Source organism: Felis catus, chromosome E2, assembly GCF_018350175.1.
Source record: "Felis catus isolate Fca126 chromosome E2, F.catus_Fca126_mat1.0, whole genome shotgun sequence".
Lineage (NCBI taxonomy): Eukaryota > Metazoa > Chordata > Mammalia > Carnivora > Felidae > Felis > Felis catus.
In genome coordinates this window covers 49,358,454-49,375,002 of record NC_058382.1, presented here as the reverse complement: position 1 = coordinate 49,375,002, position 16,549 = coordinate 49,358,454, and the positions used below count along the sequence as shown (strand labels likewise).

Genomic DNA, 16,549 nt, shown 5'->3' with positions numbered 1-16,549 from the left:
AAACTCTAACATTATGGAAGTTTTCAGTTAAGATTTGAAAGCTGTTCTTTTCCATGGGGAGTCATCGTTAGCAATTTAACATGCTTCCCGTCTGGTCTCCATTATTTTTCTGTGTGTCGGTTTTTTGTTTGCTTTGTTTTGTTTTTAAGAGGAGATCTAAGGTAGCAAATGGGAATGTGGACTCCGGAGCCAAACCACCAGGTCCAAGTCTTGGCCCTGCTGTTCTGTGACCTTAGGCAAGTTATCTAAACCATCCTTGAGTTTCCTCACCAATAAGTTGGGGATGATAGCGGCACCTACATACTTGGGTTGCTGGGAAGAATCAATGAGTTAATCCCTGGGAAGCATTTAGAATACAGCCTGGCGTGTGGCTCTGTGTTTCCTATTACTACTGTTTAAGTTTTCACTGTTTTACTCAAATATAATTCACATAGTATACAGTTGACCCATTTAAAGTATATAATTCAGTGGCTTGTTGTGTATTCACAGATCATGCGCAGCCATCACTACAGTCAGTTCTAGAACATTTTTAATTACCCTCAAAAGAAACTGCATCCCCTAGGTGTCAACACTCCCAAGTCCCCCTTTCTTCCAGTACTGGGCAAACACTGATGTACTTTCTGTCAATCATTTTGCCTATTCTGGGCATGTTATAGTAATAGAATCATATAATTATGTGGTCCTTTGTGACTGGCTTCTTTCACTTAGTGTAATGTTTTTTTTAACTTTTAAAAAATGTTTATTTATTTTTCAGACAGAGGGAGAGACAGAGTGTGAGCAGGGGATGGCAGAGAGAGAGGGAGATCCAGAACTCAAAGCAGGCTCTAGGCTCTGAGCTGTCAGCACAGAGCCCGACGTAGGGCTCAAACTCGCGAACCATGAGATCATGACATGAGCTAACGTCAGATGCTCAACTGACTGAGCCACCCAGGCGCCCCTTGCTTAGTGTAATGTTTTCACAGCTCATACATATTGTAGCATGGTCAGTAGTTCTTTTTTTGTTTTTTTAATTTTATTCTAGAGAGAGAGAAACGTGTGAGCAGAGGAGAGGCACAGAGGGAGGGGGAGAGAGAGAGAAAGAGAGAGGAAGAGAGAGAGAGAATCTTAAGCAGGCTTCCACACTCAGCTCAGAGCCCAACAGGGGGCTTAATCTCACAAACCGTGAGATCATGCCCTGAGCCAAAATCAAGAGTCAGATACTCAACCGATTGAGCCACCCAGGCGCCCCAGGACTTCGTTTTTATTGCCAGATAATATTCTGTCATATACATATGCCACATTTTATTTATTTCTTTATCAGTCTGTGGACATTGGGGTTATTTGCATTTTTTGGCTATTACAAATAATGCTGTTTTGTGCATTCTTGTACAACTTTTTGTGTGGACACAGCTTTTCATTTTTCTCCAGTATATACCTATGAGCAGAATTGCTGGATCACATCATAAAGGTTTTTTTTTTTTTTTTCTTAACTAATAAACTTCATGTTTTAGAGCAGTTTTAAGTATGTAGTAAAATTGGGTGGAGGGTACAGAGGGTCCTCATATACACCCGTCCCCACACATGCACAACCTCCCCCATACCACTGGTTTTTTAAACTTAAAAATTATAAGGTGCGTACGAGGGACTTCTGCCCCTGCAGTGCGGTGTCTAGGATGACATGAAAGTCCTCCCATTGCGAACACCTGATGTATTGGATGAAATATAATTAGCATACTTCCCGGAAAGAAAGAAGATGGAACCGAGTGCATGAGGAGGCACCACTGCTGTCCCGGGAGTCTGCCAATCTCTGCAGTCACCTGAGCGGATGAGACCTTGACTGCACAGGCCTGGGGAGTTAAGTGTCAGAGACCCCATGTATTACTTGGGTTCCATTTTCGAAAGGTTGGACTAGAAAACAAGCACCTGCTCTCAAAGGGAAACAAGAATATGTGTATCTGGGCTTCGGATAAGAGGGAAGAATGTTCCTATTAGAACGGTTTGCACACTAACAGTGTTTCAGTAAGGTCTCATTTACAGTACACAGATGTGAAGTGTATACCTTGATGACCAACACCCAGATCAACATAGAGAACAGGAGTTTTCTCTGTTAACACCCAGAGGAAACCAGTCTTCCGACTTCCATCATTGTAGTTGTGGTTTTGGCTGTGTTTGAGCTTCGTTTAAGTAGCACATCAGGCAGCATGTGCTGTTTTGTGTCTCACCTGTTTTGCTAACTTAATGTTTTTTTGTTTTTTGTTTTTAATTTTATTTATTAAATTTACATCCAAATTAGTTAGCGTATAGTGGAACATCCAAATTAGTTGGCATATAGTGCAATGGTGATTTCAGAAGTAGATTCCTTAGTGCCCCTTGCCCATTTCCCCCTCCCACAACCCCTCCAGTAACCCTCTATTTGTTCTCCATGTTTAAGAGTCTCTTATGTTTTTGAAATTGATCCACAGAGTTGCATATATCAATGGTTCCATTGTATGAAAATAATACAATTTATCATTCTCTTCTTGAGGGATATTTGAATTATTTCTAGTTTGGGGCTATCATGAGTAGACCTACACACAGAAGTCTTTTTATGGACATGTATATTAACTTCTCTACCCTAGGGGCAGAATCCCTGGGTCATAGGTTAGGTGTATGTTTGATTTTTTTTTTTTTTTTTTTTTTTAGCATTGCCAAAAAGTCTGTCCCCAGTGGTTGTGTCATTTTACACTCTTATCGGCAATGTTTCAGAATTATAGTTGCTCCACATTCTTTCCAAAATTTGATATTTTCAATCTTTTCAACTTTAGTCATTGTGACGGGTGTGTGGTATCTCATTGTGGTGATGACTGGTGATGTTGGGCAGCTTTTGTGTGCTCATTGATCATTTGGGTATATTCTTTTGTGATGTGCCTGTTCAAGTATTTTGCTCATTTCTATAGGACTAGGTTTCTTATTATTTATTTGTGTCAGTTCTTTATTCTGGTTCTAAATCGTTTGCTGGAAGTCCAGATAGATTTTCTCTTAATCTGTGGTTTGTCTTTCTCCATAATGATTTTTGATAAATACAAGTTTTTAATTTTGATAAAATCCAATCTATCACTTTAAAAATTTTATGTTTAGTGCTTTTGTGTTCTAGAAAAAAAAAATCTTTGCCTAACCCAAGGTTACAAAAATATTCTCTTTTAAAAGTTTATAGTTTTAGAGTCCTTCTTTAAGGTCTGTAGTCAATCTCAAATTAATTTTTTGTGTGTATGATGTGAGGTAGGGGTCAAAGTTTGCTTTTTTCAGTAGAGCTATATAGTTATTGTTCCAGCACCATTCATGGAAAAATTTTGACTTTCCTCATTGAATTTGCATTGATTAAAAAAAAATTGTATTGATACCATTGTTGAAAATCAATTGAATATGGTTGTGGGTCTATTTCTAGAGTCTACTTTTTTCCTTTGCTCTATTGGTTTCTCTTTATGCCAACACTATACTCTTAATGTAGCTTTTATATTGTAAGTCTTCAAATCTGCTAGTAAGTCCTCCAGTTTTATTACTCTTACTCAGGATCATGTTGGCTATTGGCTAGGTCTTTTGCATTCCTGTAAAAACATGACATGGCTAATTGGTTTCTACACAAAAATTCTCTTCATATTTTGATTGGAAATGTGTCAATTCTACAGATCAGTTTGGAGAAAACTGACATCTTGACAGTAATATGGAAACTTCTCACCCACTAACTTGATACTTCTCTGATTTCTCAGCAATATTTTGTGTTTTCAATGCACATTTTTTTTTTAATTTTTTTTTTCAACGTTTATTTATTTTTGGGACAGAGAGAGACAGAGCATGAACGGGGGAGGGGCAGAGAGAGAGGGAGACACAGAATCGGAAACAGGCTCCAGGCTCTGAGCCATCAGCCCAGAGCCTGACGTGGGGCTCGAACTCACGGGCCGCGAGATCGTGACCTGGCTGAAGTCGGACGCTTAACCGACTGTGCCACCCAGGCGCCCCGCACATTTTTAAATTAAGTTCATTTCTAGGTATTTGATGCTATCGTAAATGAAAATTTTAAGATATTTCTAAATGTTTGTTTCTAATGTATAGAAATGCAGATTTTTATAGATTGGCCTTGTATCTAAATTCACTTGTTCATTCTCATAGTTTGTAGATTCCTTTGATTTTCTATGTATACAGTCTTAGAAGTATTCTCCGCTTTTGCAGACAAAAGTCGTGTTTTGTTCTTTTTGTTGAGTTTCCTTTTTTTCCCGTTTTACCCATCTTTTCCTCTTGGTTTCATCATGTGCTTAAGAGCAACAGTATTTGGAAATAAGGAAAGACTGAAGCCAGTATGGATAATTCTGTTTTCAACTACAGGTCTCTGTCAGCCTTGTCTGCTTATCATACTGGCTTGATTGCGCCAATGAAGATCCGCACAGAGGCCCCTGGCAACCTTCGTTTATACAGTGGGAGCCCCACTCGAAGTGAGAAAGAGCAGGTCTCCATCAGCTCCTTCTACTACAAGGAGCGGGTAAGCAGGAGAGGCATGGCCTCTGATTCTTACTCCTTCTAGATTTTCGTTCTTTGTCTCCCTGCCTGCTCTGCACAGCAGCTAAGTTAGCGATGCCCCTATAGTCTCTAACTTTCAAAATTAGTTGGTTCAAGAAAGACCTTTGCTTGGTTCCTTTCAGTTGGTTTTAACTACTGTGAATTGTGTGTGTGGAGGGATGGGTTGGTTCTTAGAATCCATATTCTTCGCTCCCCATTTAACCCTATCCTTGTTACCCCCATTTACGAAGCTTGATTCCCCTTGTTTCAGGTAGCATAATTTAGCTGCAGATCTTCCTTCATATTCTGATGTTTGTCAACAAATTTAGGGATGCTTCTGAAGGCTTGGGATCTCGATATATTTAGAAGTTCATAGTGGTGAAAAGTTATAAAGTTGATCTCTAAGAGGTCTTAGGCTTTTACTAAATCTCCACTGAAATGCCCATCTGAATGGTCAGTTTATACAAAATCACCTGAGCCTGTCCTGTGTTCCTGAGTTCTTAAGGAACTCATCGTTCCTAATGTAGCTATTAAGCTGTCAGAAGCAGAAGCCTTTGGTGACGACAGTGTAGAGAATGTTGGCAGAGCGTAGGAATGCTTCTAAGAACTCTTCCTGTGTTGTCAGATTGAGAGGCTGGTTTAAACTGGCTTTTAACTGAAATGATGTTTTAAGCAGAGCTCGGTCCTTAGGAATTCTTTGTTGTTGTCCCCGGCTAAATGATGGATTGACTCTAATTGAAATGTGTTTTTTAAAAAATTGAATTATTTTAAATAAAAACCCAATTTCCAGCAAGTGTTAGAGGTGTCTTCACCTCGACTGCATCGTATTGTCTAACCTTGGTTCACACTGATAGTTGTCCACCTCTGACTTGGTGTAGTCTTAGAGTTTGTATGTGACTGAAATGAGCGAGCGGCAGGAGCTGATGCTTGAGATAGGACCGACCTTGGACAAAACCACTCACTTGAATGGGGACAGTGATATTTTTGTTGCCTTTCCGTAGTCCCCTTCTTCACATCTCTGATGGAACTGTGCCCCTCTGGCCGTTGCTGACTGTCTCAGAACACATATATCCCCACAAGTCCTTTACATTCAAAATTTTTAGGATTCCCCCCCACTCCCTCCAAGCAAGCTAGCAGGCAGCTGGCTAGATGGTCAGAACTAGGGCATTTTATTGACATAATAGGCAAACAGACTCATGGTTGGGTAAATGGTCGAATTTTCTTGAGTGTAAGGGCCCATTTGAGGAGATCTCTTAGTCCAAGAGAGTTCTCAGTCCTCCTTCGAATCATGTCATGTGTTACTCATGCTTGGGTTCGGATTGGGAAAGTAGGTTGACTAGCACTTTTGACCCTGATAGTGCAAAAAGGCCATGTCTAGTCAAAATAACTCCGTTTCCACCATGGGGCCTCTCCTAATGCAAAAGCATTTGTAAAGCCTTACGCCCATGTTTTTCACGGTCTGGCCTCTTTTACTATAAATACCACAGTCACAAAGAGGGACCAAAGGCACATAGATAATTACCTTGTATCAGGTAGGATCTGCTGGGGAGGAGGGGGAGGACTGTGATCCTTCATTTTGGGACGATTCCCGGTGTACAGCTTCTCCACAGAAAATGGGCTCTTATAGTCCCTTAGGATGACCTAGTATAGCACATGGTCTTTGGGTTTTATTTGAGATAGTGACCACATAAAAGGGGAGCAGACACTTTTATTATAATTTTATTTGAAACTTTTGTATTTCTGTATAATATACGTACAGAACAGTTCACAAATCATTGGCAATAATTCAGTGAACTAACAACACCCAGGCCAAGAAGTAGAACATTATAAGAACTCTAGAAGCCCTGGGGGAGGGAGGCACATTTCAGTGGGTGACAGATAGATAGTAGTTATTAGGTGACATCCTATGAAATTACTGATATTTGACCATTTTTAATCTCAAAAAAAAGTTTCATGTGGTTCAGCTGTATAAAGTAGTTAAGTGAGTGAGTCATTTTGTGATGAATCTGAAATACATTCATCTCTCCTTAAACCTTGTTCACGTTCATCCCATTTACACGGGGCAGAGGGCGGGGTGGGGGAGTTAGGGAAATGAAATACGGCAACCCGGCCATGATATCTTATATAGGCCATCTTCCTTCCTGTTAGAGGTCAATATGGTTTTATCCCTCAAGGAGTATTTTCTTATCCTCAGGTATCTAGTTTGACATGTCAAATAACACCACTTTTATTACTTTTGTTCTCGAAATGATTCCAGATCACTAAATTTCTCTGTGCTGAAGTCTTTATTTTCAGCCCCAGTTTTTCTCCTACATATCTTTATTCTCTTTTAGATCTCTACCCCTGAGGTCTATAAATGAGTAAGAATAAAAGAAAAAAATATGACCATGCTAAAGTATAGCAGTGAAGGAATTATAGAGTATTTTGGAGATTATAAGAATCTTTATGGAGTCTTTGGGGATTTTCTGATCGTTTCTCTTGTTTTTTGGTGTGTTTTTAACCTGCCCTATTTAGGTCATATTATCATATTCATCCAAATGTTCTCCAGATGAAATTCCAAGGTTCTCTCCTAAATATTTTAAAATGTGAGAGACCTAAAAAAAAAAAAAAACCCAGAAACAACTATCAAATTTCATAGGAAGTTAGAAAGCCCAGAGAGATGCTAACGTTCATTTGGTAACTGGACCACCTATTAATAGTCGGTGAAATATTGTTTATTCCTAGGGCAAATCAGAAGACCTAGAACTTGTGATAAACATTAGGCATTGGCCTATAAACATTTTTTACATTTTGCAACCTCCACCCATGCTTCAGTTTATGTTACTAAAATAGCTCTAGTGTAAATAACTGAGGAGGTCTTGAAGTTAATAGGATAATTTCTGATTTCCCATAAGCAGTGCTTTTCAGCCCCAGTTTCACACTGATGCGCATGTTGTTAGCACGTGCCCCCGGGACAGCAGCTTTTCAGCTTTGCTCCCTCATTCCCTTCATTTCTCATGGGCTCTTGCCTCCCCATGGTGTCACTCCGAAAATAGTCCTGCAACCCCAAGGTCAAGGCTTCCAATTTCCCCCATTGGCCCCACCCACCCCAACCACACATCAGAAACAATTTGGTGTTAGTCTACCAACGAGCTTCTTCATTTTTAGGAATGAGAATCTTCTCGCACAAATGTATGCTCTTGATGGGGAGAGTAGACCCTCTATCTATTTCTCTGCTTGCCCTACGGTCTTAATCCTCATGAGAGTACTATAAACCTTGACCTTGTCAGAGCTGTATTGATGCCAGCCTCCTCAATATCTTGAAATGTGTTTTGAACCAAAGAATTATGACATTGAAGCTGGGTTTGGAGTGCAGTGGGTCTGGAGGGAGGTGAGGGAATCTCCAAATATTGCTGTGGTTAGGTTCAGATTTTTAGTCATGCAAACCTGATTTTGCAGTATATTGTGGTACCTTTTAATCCATCAAATATGTGGGAAGCTTTCATTTTATTCTATATTTTTCCCTTTTAATTTTCTTGGTGTTTTTCTTCCCTCCTCCTGGGTGTAACGTTTTCACGCACAGATGTCTCCTCGCTCTGCCCGGCGACGTTGGTCCATACAAGCAATTAACGACTTCCCGGTACTGTGCGCTGTGCAAATGCTCTCCTTGACTAATCCTGTCTGCCCAAAGGCCCAAGAATAAAGTGCCACCTGCCTGGCTTTGAGGAACCTGAATGACAGGCTGGCTGGTTTTCAGGACCAGCACAATAAATTTTTCACTCTTGGGAGTCAAGTGCCGAGGGCTTCCTCTTTTTTTCATCCAGTTTCAAATGGATGAGTACTGGTATCATTAAGGATTGTGAATGGACTTCTTTGAAAATGAAGCCAAACACTGGGTTTCTTGGAAAGAACCCCATCTGTAAGCCTTTAGCTCACCTGATTTCATTTGGAGTATTTGTATAATTTCCTGGAGCTTTCAAAAGCCTACCTTTGGCATGGGGTGAAGCAGAGGAAGATATAAGAGGCTTCCACCATTTTGTCTCTCTGTTTTTATCGTTTTAGTCTAGTTCAAAGAGGGAAGTGCTCACCTGCTTCATTGGCATGATGCATAAGCTAGTTTTTAATCCTTCGGGAACTCTCTGGAACAAATTTTTTCCTTACCATCAGTATTTTGCATTGCAACAAAACCTCTGCTGTGGACATCTCTCTTCCTTTTCTTTCCTTCTTACTCATTCCTATTGGCCATCCCCCTCTTCTGTCTTCCTCTCCCACCCCCTCCATGTTTCAGTAGTGCCAAGGTGGCCTCAGGCTGTGTAGGGCAGCCTTGTGGCTTTTGTGTAAATTTCACTGGGTCTACAAAATATTTAGGGGAACAGTCCTATAGCCTTTTCATATCAAAACCAGTTGAAATCAGGAGCCCTGATTCTCAAGTGCCACTGCTGCCGACAACTTGGAGGCGGAGCCGCCAACGTGGCCACCTTTCCTCCAAAAGCCTGTCCCAGCCAACCTGACTGTGGAATTTCCACTGATTTTCCAGAAGTCTCTGCTCCTGCTGCTATTGAAATAGGAACTCATTTTGACTCACTGCCCACTCTGCTGATTATGCATTGTTGGTGGGGTTGCTGCGAAGCAGTTGGTGGCTTATTCTTGGGCTGTTTTTACATTTAACCCATTTATTGGCATTGATGTCGCCTCCGGTTGTAGCAGTAACACTGGTGGTACAGTCGCAAGCTGGCTATATTGGTTGTCATTCAGTGCTATTCGCACCAATGCCTCCCCCCTCCCCCCGGTCCTTTCCTCCCTGTCCTCTTTCCTATGATCCCATGAACGCCTTCTTGGTATGTTCAGAGGAGCATCCCGGTGCTCATCATGTGATAATTGTCTGTCTTGTTGTGTCTCTCTTCCCTCAATCCCTGCTTATGAAATCTGTGGGGAAGGGGGCATTTTCTACTGATGGGGCATTGAGAAGACCTAAGAGAAGTGCAGGGCCCTTGGCCTCCCAGAGGTACCGATCCTTGCACAGAAAAGTATCCAGCTGTAAGCCCGTCAGATTGGGACTGCGGCAGCGCAGGAGGCTTAAGGGGCTTTCGTGCCAAAGTGCCCTCCCCTCCCCTGGAAAGTTCAGCCACATGTCAGCCTCGTGTGTCATCAGCTGACAGTTGCACAGAAGAGAGATTCCTAAAATCGCCAGCAAGATGGAAGGGAAGAAGAAGTCTCGGGGAGGAGTAGATGGGATGGGAACCCTTTCTTGCTGCAGGAAAGTTGTCCGTGCTCGTTAGGAAGCAGCAAGGACCCGTGGCCCAGCCTCTTATTTGAGACTGAGCATGTCTTCATTTAGGCATCCTTGTTATAATTGCATCCCCAGAATATTTGGCCACTAGACTGAGTACTGAGGGACCCTCTAGGCTGAAGGGGAAATAGTTCATACCTAAAAACCACCAACCAATAAATAGAAAACACAAAACTTTTCTGACCCCTTATAGATTTCGATAATGTTTTGCAGTTATTCCTTGCTGGATTCAATGACTGAGTAGTGCTGTCCCACAATTGCCTTACAGTTTGATTCTTGGTGGGAGCTCTGGTGAGGGAGATCCAGTGGTGGCGAACCTCCTTCTGTTACAGGCTCAAAGGCAGCTTCGTGAGTTTCCACAAAACGTCATCTCTACATCAGAGAAACACCTAGAAGCCTGGTGTCTCCAGAAGTTGACAAGGAAGTTCCAGGAAATACAGACTGTGATTCCTATAATTCAGTGAAGGATAATGGCAGCAAGTGGTCCAAGACCACTGTCTTTTCCTTTTCTCCCAGTACTTGTTGATGACTCCCATGGGTTTGTTTCCGCCTGTCTCCATAACCAGGGACGGCAGACGGGCAGGGGCAAAGCATCTCTTTGGACTCACTTCTCTTCTCTCTGAACGTGCCCGCCCTTAACGCATCCCAAAAGGAGACTAAACAGACTGAGGCTGCGGCTCTGGAGCCTGGCCTGAAATACAGCATCTGGGCCCGAGCCTGGTGTGTTCCGCGTGAAGCCAGTAGCTTTGGCCTCCGCGTGTCTCGGCCAGTGTTCAACATGCTGCTCTGGCTCCGCGGAACGTGCTCGTGGTACTTGGCGGAGAAGTGAAATGAGAAGTAATCGTAGAGGCTGTGTGTCGGGGAGGCCTCACTGCAGTCAGATGTTGATCTCCTCACATGCAGAAGTGATTCCATTTAAAAATGGACCACACTGCTTACGTATTAACAGGTAGCTTTGGCTTAGGGCTTTTTTTTTTTTCTTTTTTAATCCGAAATCCTGTGCTCAAAAACGAGTTAACAGGTATGGGCTTAGCAGCCTGACAGCCTGTGTTCAAATCCCAGCTCTGCATGGCCTCACATCCTCGTTTGTGAGGTGGAGGCAACGCCCGCTCTGCCGGAGAGCCGTGTGACGCCCGCACTCGCAGAGGGTGAACGGCCCCAGGCAGCAGCTGATGTTCGTAATGACAGACACATCTTTCAATCCTGTGTCAAACATTTACACGCTTGGACTGTGTCAAGGGCATCTCTCACTGCCCGCGTCCTGGCTCCTCCACAGCCGTTTGGAGTTAAGGCTGTGGGGAAAATAGGACACTTGCTCGTGATTTTCCACGTCCATTATCCGGGTCCCGGTGCTCAAGTATTCTTGACATTCCAAAGTGATCGCTTTCAGAAATAACTCAAGTCCGCGAGGAAAAACATGTTTAAATGAGCTAGGCTGCATGCAGAGGAACCAGTTTGGGCACACGGACCTTAGTATTTTGCTTTCAGTAGGTTCTCTTCAAAAGGCCAGAAATTGAGGTTTGCAGTGTGGTCTGAGAGCTAGTAGACCCCGTCCCTCGTGAGGCCTCCTTTTATTTCCACTGTTGAGTTAAATGGAGCTACACGGAAGTGCTCAACTGTCCAAGTGCTGCTCGTTTTCTCTTTGTAATAAGGAGCCAGAGTGCCTGCCTGGAACAGTATTTGAGAAGCCTCCCACCCAACCCAGAAAACCCGTGAGGTGGATCATATTCCATTCCAGGCGGAATCTTCTTACTGTAGGTCTTTTCTTTTATTTCTTTCCTACTTTTTCAACCCAGTCCCCTCGGTCTCATCTGAGATGACCAATTATGGGAGACCTACTCGGGTGTTGTTTCCTGGGATTTTTAAACTCCTGGAAACCTGGATGAAAAAGTCTGTGTACTTACACCCTCCCTGTTCAGTTAACCACACTGTGCTGTTCCCGTCACTGCCCTGTAGATGCACACGAAATTGCCCTCCCTAAAACCGGTCACACCAAAGTATCTCCTGCATGTGTGACGACCTCCGTCTTGTGTCAGTTAACACTGCCTGCCTCCAGCCCATGCTGACAGGTTGTTTGCTCTTTAGCACCTTCTCCCCTTACTTGCATCCACATCATGTTATTTGTGGCTAAAAGACTAGTGTTTTCATGAATATATACATAATTCTTTAGAAAATAGCCAGGGCTGGTAGAGAACTGAAGGGCTGCTATGCAGTAATCGATGAGGCTTCCTGATGGATTGGTAATAGCAATGTGTACGAATAAAGAACACATGGTAACTAAATTACTTCCAACGATCAAATGGCTTAAGGTCCCAAATTGATAATGTAGCCATATATATTTACAAATTTTGATAAATAATTCAGAGACTTCAGCTAAACTTCGTTTACCTGCCGTGAACCAAGTCCAGGTGTCCTGGATCTAAGAGGTTCCGTACGCTTACTGAGCCAATAGGAAGTTACCTGCATTGGGCACCTTTGGGGATTCGCGGAGACATCACTGGTCAGAAGCAACTAAATGCAGACCGTGACTCAGGAATGGAAGAGTGATTGTATAAAAATCACTTGTGGAAAATGAATTATTTGTGAGTAATCTAAGTAATGATTTAATCTAAATTCCTGTGGGCTTATAGACGTTCATAATCATTGCGTATTTTTTAATTGCACGTTTTCAGTGCGCACTCTCACCTTTTCATTGTGCCCTTATTAATCTTGCAAGATTGGAACGGAGCTCATCCTAAGACAGTTACCAGTGAGCACAGAGAGCGACATGAGACTAAACTCACAGCCAGTGAGTAGCTCAGCCAGGGTCACGGTGAGCCAGCCGTGCCGTAATAAGACCAGCACACCTTGGTTTTCTGACTCCAGTTTGCAGACTCTTTCGCTAGCAACTTTGTTAATTAATAAGTATGTCACTTCCCCCCTGAGTTGAGCCACTCTGGTGGCCCCCTTTTTTAACTTCAGCAATAAAATAAAATAGAATATTTGTCCCTTGGCTGGTTGTCATTTTGAATGTACCAGATGAGGCTACACTGATAATTCTCCTTTTCCAGGACATCTCTCGCTTCCCACATGCAGGCTCCTTTGTAGGTGAGGCTCTGGGGAGACAGGACAGTTGCTCATGATCATCCACATCCATTACCCAGGTCCCTCTGCTCAGCTATTTTTGACATTCTAAAATGATCACTTTTAGAAATAATTCAAATCTGCTAGGAAAAACCTGGTAATTCTCTTGAGCTGCTATGTTTCTCTGTCTGCCTGCCACAGATTAAGGTTTGCAGAGCCCACACCGCTGTGTGTGAATTACATTCTCAGCAAATCCTGTTAAAGCTGTCTGAGAAGAAGAAAACCTTTGGTTAGTTTCAAGCAAGAACTTTGAATCTAAGGCTGATCCCAACCTTGAAAGTTGCTCTTCCCCCACATTTTTGTGGTCTTTACTAACTTATTTACCTGCTGTTCGTTCGTTCTTTCTTTCTTTCTCTCTTTCTTTCTTTCTTTCTTTCTTTCTTTCTTCTTGTTTTTTGGGGGTTTTTTTTGTTTGTTTGTTTTTTTAATTCTAAATTCAAGGCGTCTGTTTTGGGGCACCTGCAGAATGTATGTAGCATTGCGGTAGGGTGCTTATTTTCCCGTTAGGATTTTGGACCAAGAGCTCAGTGCCCTTTGCCATCCTTTTATTTCCTACAGATGCTGATTCATATAATTGTGGGCATGATGTAATGCAAAGCCTCTGCAAATAACCAATGACCCAACTCTGATGTGCTCTGCAACCGTAGGTTTCCATTCGTCCAAGTCCCTATTAGTTATATCTCGTCATCTCCCCCAGAAATCCAGGAGATGGAAAAGCAAGCGTGAGGGATCGGACTCCGGCAATCGACCCATCAAGGCTGCTGGGAAGGTTATCATCCAGGACACTGCGTGCCTTCTTCCTGTTCACAAGTCACTGGGAGAACTGTACATGTAAGTGCGCGCTGCTTATCACACAGTCATCACAATCAAAGTTGTGTTCGTTTGCTTGTTTTTAAGTATCGGAACGCTTTCTTCAAAAGCAGTTTTAGAAGACCGGTGTACCAGCTTTCTATTGCTGCATAAGGAGGTACCAGAAACTTAGCGGCTTCAAACAACATACATTTATTGTCTCAGTTTCTATGGGTCAGGAGTCTGAGCATGGCCTAGCTAGGTCCTTGCTCAGATCTCACCAGGCTGAAATCTGGAGGTGGCCAGGTGGTGGTCTTATCCAATGTTCAGAGTCCTCTTCCAAGTTCGTTCAGGTGGTTAGCAGAATTCAGTTCCTTGAAGCCGTAGAACTTGATGGTTTTCATCTTCTCTGAGACCAGGAGAGGACGCCTCACCTTCTTTCTAAGGTCTCACCTGATTAGGTCAGGCCCACCTAAGATAATCTCCCTTTTGACGCATTCAAAGTGGACTGATTAATAACCTAATCTTGGGTGTCATAGCCCATCAACATTCACTGGTCTCACCCACGATTAAAGGCACAGGATATTATAGAAGATGTGTAGAGCAGGAGGCCGAAATCTTGGGAACGGTCTCAGAATTCTGCTTTCTGTGCCAGTATGGAAACCAGTTAAAAGCAGAGCCATTTTGCTTGAAGAGAGTTGGGAGGCTAGTAGCAGGCATACAGAGGCTGGCCTGTGGCCGCCCTTTTTCTCGAACCTGCATACATAGCAAAAAGTGTTTATTTTGTAACATATACACAGCACACCACCCTTTGTGTTAGAAACCTCGGTGTTACACGTATTTAAATCCATTTTTATTCAACCCTCAAGCCTGGGGAAATCCACAGAAGGGCTGGTTGCCAAATTGACATTTGAGGCTGTCCTCCTGTCCTGACTTTAGAGAGGCGAGCAATTTCACCTTCCCCAGGCGGGAACCCACGGCCTCATATGAGCTGTAGGTAAGCTTTTTCTCCATATCGTGTAGCAAGGCAGAAGCGGAAGGCCCACACAGATAAGACATTTTGGGTGACAACTAAAGAGGCACCTTTTTGTCTGTCTGTTAGTCCAGGGGTAATTGGTTCAGGAAGTTAGACTAAAAAAAAACTTCTTAACTCTTTTTTTAAATTTCAGATTGAATGTGAATGATATTCAAGAAACGTGTCAGAAGAATGCCACTTCGGCCTTGCTCGTGGGAAGGAAGGACCTTGTCCAGGTATTGTGCATCCTTTCTGATGGCAATCTGGATTTTCCTTTTTGAGCAGGTTGTTGTCACTGTATGGTTGTGGTTTAATGACATTTCAAGCGGGGCCTCCTGTTTTGTAATCCCTCTCCCATTTTCTTTGATAAACATCAGGGCAAGAGCAGCTTTTTAAATCCTTTGGGTATTTTTCTCATTAGTGCTTAGTTGAGAAGATCCTAAAGCTCACATACTGAGAATTTTTTATTACATTTCTTTTCTGTTCTGGTACCATGGTGATTGTTACACATCTAAATGTGGGTATCTATACCCTTGCCATTTGCGCCCTTAATTCCGTTTTGTTGAGGTTTTTATACTTTTAAAAATGCTTTGTTTCATAAAAAGTTTACCAAAGCATTCCTTTAGGTGGAAACATGTTTCCGTTTTAAAATACGACGTAAAATAAAATATGATGTAATCGAGCAAAAATGTTAATTCCCTTCATCCTTGCAGGAACACATCAGTATATTAAAGCGAGCTGCTCCTATTTTTCTTAATAGCTTTATCGAGATATAGTCCATGTATCATGTGATTCACTCATTTAAAACGTACCGTTCAGTGGCTTTTAGTATATTCACAGTTTTGCAACCATGATCACAAGGGTTTTAGAACACTGCCGTAGGGGCGCCTGGGTGGCTTAGTCGGTTAAGGTCCGACTTTGGCTCAGGTCACGATCTCATGGTTTCTTGAGTTTGAGCCCCATATCGGGGGGGCTCTTTGCTGTCAGCACAGAACCCACTTCAAATCCTCTGTCCTCCTTTCTCTGCCCCTCCCCCACTTTCTCTCTCTCAAAAATAAACATTAAAGAAAAAATTTTGAAAAAAAAAAAGAACTAGAACACTGCCATAAACCACCCTACTTGGCTGTCTCCTGTCAGTCCCCTCTTCCCCACCCAGGCCTGGGCAACCACTAGTCCGCTCTGTCTCTCCTGTGCCCTTTATTCTGTAGTGTGAGCGTGTGATTGGGCAGTGAAACCCCTCTCAGCTCAGTTTTTCCCTCATAACTCTCCCACTGGTCCAGAGCTAAGGCCTTCCCATGATTTTTATCTGATTAAAAAATCCTTAAGATTTCCTTTTGTCTTCTCATAAACACTGTCCGGTCTCCACCCCCCAAACCCTTTTAAGTGAGGTTGAGGGTCCTAGATTGAATCTGCTTCTCTAAGGACTTAGCCATCTCAGGGTCTGTGTACACTAAAAAGGCACAAGAAAGTAGTAGAAACATTGTGGAATTTATCCCGGGAGGTGAAGGTCCAACTCTGCTCCTCATGGGATAGCCCTGGGTAAAGTATTTCGGACTCGCTCAGCCTCTGTGTGTCTTTGTAAAATGAAAACCGGAAGGTTAATTGCATCATAGGATCGGTGAGGTTAGCAGTTGCAGTCAGTCCTAAGGCACACTCACGGTTCGTGTTGTGAAAAATCATTCTCTGCGAAAAAACTACTTCCTAAGGTATTTTTGTTTTGTTTTATTTTGTGGAAGTTTTCAGTATTTTTCTGGGAGTTGATTTGGAAGGTCAGGCTAGTCTGCGTGAACTTGAAAGACCCTTCCCTTAGGTTCAGATAGACCCGGGTTTAAACCTAGGCTCTC

At 42.7% G+C, this 16,549-nt stretch overlaps 1 protein-coding gene across 7 annotated transcripts in view; it reads left to right on the top strand.

Moving 5' to 3' along the window:
• WDR59 (WD repeat domain 59) overlaps positions 1-16,549 on the top strand; it is a 97,823-nt gene that overhangs the window by 55,233 nt on the left and 26,041 nt on the right. For 4 of the 7 annotated variants that reach the window (XM_006941739.4, XM_011290212.3, XM_011290210.4 and 1 more), the window contains exons 18-21: positions 4,339-4,492; positions 8,072-8,128; positions 13,599-13,732; positions 14,860-14,941. In XM_006941739.4, the coding sequence (XP_006941801.1) occupies positions 4,339-4,492; positions 8,072-8,128; positions 13,599-13,732; positions 14,860-14,941 (427 nt within the window). Of the gene's footprint in view, positions 1-149; positions 237-4,338; positions 4,493-8,071; positions 8,129-13,548; positions 13,733-14,859; positions 14,942-16,549 lie in introns of those variants that run through there. The other 3 variants (XM_003998247.5, XM_019820055.3, XR_006590834.1) reach the window with 3 other exon arrangements.